The following is a 4,347-nucleotide window of genomic DNA, read 5'->3' as shown; positions in this document are numbered from 1 at the left end:
CAAAGGGCCGATAGTCATTAAAATATTGGGACTTCTCTCGCTTAGGAACGGGTACTACAATAAAAGTTTTCCTTTTTTCGAGGAAGTATAGCTTGATCCAATGAGGCTTGAAACAGTGTGTTAAACACTTCACTGAGCTACTCTGCATAGTGATTAAGGGTTCTACCACAAATCCCATCTGGTCTGGAAGCTTTTTGAAAAGGTATAGCTTTCAGCTGTTTAGTTATAATGGGGAAGCACAGCTTCAAAGGGGCAGAGGGACTTAAAAGGGGCCACTGGATGCCCATTTTCAACATATTTTGGTTAAAATGTTTCAATGGTAGTGTGGGGTGGGTAGTCCATGGGGTGACGAACCGTTCACTGAGACTGATACCTTTGGTCAAAGCCATTCAAAGGCAAGCCTGCAACCTTTAGCCAAAAGAGCATAACGACTTATGCTAATGTTTCGGCGCAGGGCAGGAGACTAGAGGCCATGGTTTTTTTAATGGATGTCAATAGAGAAGAGGCTTCACTATGCTGAATAAACAGTTTTTAAGAGGAAATGGCTCATCTATTAATGAATCGACAGCCTATCTACCTATCGTTAGAAACCACTATCGTTAGAAATCTTTATGATGTTGTGCAATGCAAACCTGCAAGATCAAGCAGTCTTTACAATGTGGTTTTTGAAGGTCAGCTGGTCATCAAAGGTTACACCAAGATTTCTGACCGACGTTGATGGGGTAATTGTAGAAGAACCTAGCTTGATAGAAAAATCATGCTGTAGAGTTGGAGTGACAGGAAAGACAAGAAGCTCAGTCTTTGCCAGGTTGAGCTGTACGTGATGTTCTTTCATCCATGCCGAGATGTCTGCCAGGCAGTCTGAGATCCGAGCAGCAACCGTTGGAATGTCTGGTTGAAATGAACGATATAGCTGTGTGTCATCAGCATAGCATTGGTAGAAGAGGCCATGTGCCTGTATGATGGGACCCAGTGATGTTGCGTTTGTGGAGAAGAGGAGGGGTCCAAGAACTGATCCCTGAGAAACCCCAGTGACAAGTTGATGTCTATCTCCCCTCCCCAAGCCACCCTGACAGACCTACCAGTGAGATAGGATTCAAACCAGTGAAGTGGAATCCCTGTGATGCCCAGCGATGAGAGGCCAGACAGTAGGATCTGATGATTGACAGTTTCAAAAGCAGCAGATAGATCCAGCAGAATAAGAACTGATGATTTGGAATCAGCATTTGCAATCCGCAGGGCTTCTATGACTGACAGCAGTGCAGTTTCAATCAAATGGCCACTCCTGAAACCTGACTGGTTAGCGTCCAATTTGTTGTTCTGTGAGAGAAACAATGATATCTGGTTGAAAACAACTCTTTCGAGTTTAAATCATTAGCTAACGCTGCGATCTCTGGCCAGCAGCTTATGTGAGCTATTCTAACCCGAGCAGAGAGAATGTTTGCCCTGAGTCTTGTCTCTGTCTATTCTAAAGGACTGTTCATAGTGTGAAGCGGTTATCAGCCTGAATTCTGACATCAGCCTAATCCTTTCTGTGCGAGCTGTTTATTTCTGTGTGGTGTGGTCACCTGTCTGGACCTTGATTCCTGCCGAGACTCTGACCCTCTGATATTACTCAATAAATTAATTTGAGTTGCATTAATGCATCTGAGACCTTTATCCCAGAGAACCCTGACAGGCCCCTTCTTAGATGTATTTATATCTGACTTTTTTTTTTTTAATCCTGTGCCAGACAACCCTAATATCACCTTGCACAACCTTTCCTCCTATCATACCCTTTTTTGCTTATTAAGAATATTTTTAAGTTATTTAGTTACCCATGGCTTGTTGTTAGGAAACACTGTCAAACTTTTAGTAGGAATAATAGAATTGACACAGAAATTATTGTAAATGTAAACCACAAGAACATGATCATTCAAATTGGGGCTATCATTTAAAAACAGATCCAAGTAAGTGCTTTTAAAGCAACTTTGAAGCTCTCCTATATGCTAGAGACACTCCAGTTCTTAATTGTCTTTTTTTTTCTCTTTCTGCACACCTTACCACTGGCGTGTAGGTCTAGGTCAAAAGTATTATATTGTGATCAGCTGTCCCAATCAGAGGTAAAAGCATTGACCTCTACAGTTAACTAACTAGAGCTAAAAGCATTACAACAAAACAATACCATTGCAGTTTTAGTAGCTGTGTTCATGGCAACCACTTGGCCATGTCATTCCCCTCTTGGGTTATGACACCGTCACAGAAACCTCTTTGAACCACATATTTAAAGGCAAAAGCATGTAAAGTTTCTTCAGAGAAAATTAATTTTAAATTTATGTATCCTTGAATACTGATAGAATAGGCTGCTAATCAGTTAACTTGCAACTTGAAGCGATCTGTCAACCATCTTGACAACTCAACAATACTTCTTCAAGGTATTACTTTACTTTAGCTACAACAGGTTAGCTACGTCCAGGTTCTTTGGTTTAATTTACTATGTAGTGGTTATGTTATTATAAGTGATTGCTATTTAAATGTGTGCCAATTAATATATACCGAAAAACAAACAGACAAATAATGTGTGTAATTTACAAAAAATACAAACTTCAATCTTACTTACACTATTACAGAAAACAATGGAAAACATTAAATGGAAAACAAGCATAGAAAATGTTAACAAATGTGATGTGATAGTTAGATTTTACTGCTTACAGCAATATTTTACATATTTTTGTAATCATATTATACAGCTTATATATATATATATATATATATATATATATATATATATATATATATATATATATATATATATCATATAATGTACAATTAAGTTGTGCTATTAATGACGTTGACAGGTCTGTTGGATACTGTTTACAGGTTTTTTTGTAGAGAAACTAATGGACAACCTGACATCCACAAACAGCATTCTCCTCATGGAAGGACTGAAAGTTACACCTCAGTCCTCTTATACCATTTTCATCTTGCTTCTATTGATTTATGTGTTTGCAATGGGATGTAACATTGGACTAATAATACTGATCTCAACTGATAAAAATCTGCATCATCCTATGCATTTTTTGTTCTGCAATTTGCCACTGAATGATATACTAGGAACCACTGTCATGTTGCCACGCTTACTTCAGGACATTTTAAGGGAAGCCTCAGAGCGCTACATGACATATGTGGAGTGTGTTGTTCAAGCATATTTTGTACACATATTTGCAGCCGCAAGTCACTATGTGCTGATGATCATGGCCTTTGACAGATACGTGGCTATATGTAATCCACTGCGATACACAGCCATAATGACCAATAAAATGGTAGTAAAACTATCAGTATCAGCCTGGGGACTGTCAGTATTCATAGTGTCTATTATGTTAGGTCTCACTATACGACTGTCTCGCTGCAGATCTAAAATTGAAAACCCTTTCTGTGTTAATGCCTTACTGTTCAAACTGTCCTGTGAAAGTGTGGTCATTAATAATATATTTGGAATTATTTATACTGTAATTGTTTTTACTTTTTCACTTGGGTCTGTATTTATAACATACACCAAGATTGCTAGTGTATGCATAACCAGCAAAAACAAAGCACTCAACAGCAAAGCCATAAAAACCTGTAGCACCCACATAGCTGTTTATATAATCATGTTTGTTTCCTGTGCAACCATGGTTTTTCTCCATCGTTTTCCTGAATACTCTGAAAGCAGGAAACTAGCTAGTATAATGTTTCATATAGTACCACCAGGACTAAATCCTTTAGTATATGGTTTACAAACCAAAGAAATAAGACAAAAGTTTATAAAACTTTGGTACAGAAATAAAGTTAATCTTAAATAAATTAATTATAAGGAATGTCTGAAATGTAAAAAAAAAATATATATATGCTATATTTTCTCTGCATAAAAAAAAAAAAAAATAATATCAACAGTGCTACTGTAAAAATAATTTAGTCCATACTTTTCTCGGCAAAATAATCACAATCTTGTTTTAAAATATTCTTGAAATGTAACTTAGTCACAACACACTGATGAACTTTTTAATGCATTTTTCCATCTCTTGTTCTGTCAGATGTTTCAACATTTAGCCAATTTAACCCCTTACCTGTCCCCCCCCCCCCAAAAAAAAATAAAAAGGTTGTTGCCCTTGAGTCTTTCTGACTAGATACATATATATACATATATATATATATATATATATATATATATATATATATATATATATATATATATATATATATATATATATATATATATATATATATAATCAACATGTTTACATGTTTACAAAGCTGACACTTCAAAGTTTACTGTTCAAGAACCAGAATTATGCAGATTGTTATGATAATAGAGATATACACTCACCT

At 36.4% G+C, this 4,347-nt stretch overlaps 1 protein-coding gene across 1 annotated transcript; it reads left to right on the top strand.

Annotated features, from left to right (window-relative positions):
• The first annotated feature begins 2,867 nt into the window (after positions 1–2,867).
• LOC109045536 (olfactory receptor 146-like) lies at positions 2,868–3,821 on the top strand. Its single transcript, XM_042756022.1, has one exon. It carries the CDS (start codon positions 2,880–2,882, stop codon positions 3,819–3,821), a length of 942 nt encoding a protein of 313 aa, XP_042611956.1. The 5' UTR covers positions 2,868–2,879.
• The last annotated feature ends 526 nt before the right edge of the window (positions 3,822–4,347 follow it).

Source organism: Cyprinus carpio, unplaced genomic scaffold (genome assembly GCF_018340385.1).
Source record: "Cyprinus carpio isolate SPL01 unplaced genomic scaffold, ASM1834038v1 S000006769, whole genome shotgun sequence".
Classification (NCBI taxonomy): Eukaryota; Metazoa; Chordata; class Actinopteri; order Cypriniformes; family Cyprinidae; genus Cyprinus; species Cyprinus carpio.
The sequence above is the reverse complement of the archived record's forward strand: the minus strand, read 5'-3'. Positions and strand labels throughout refer to the sequence as shown.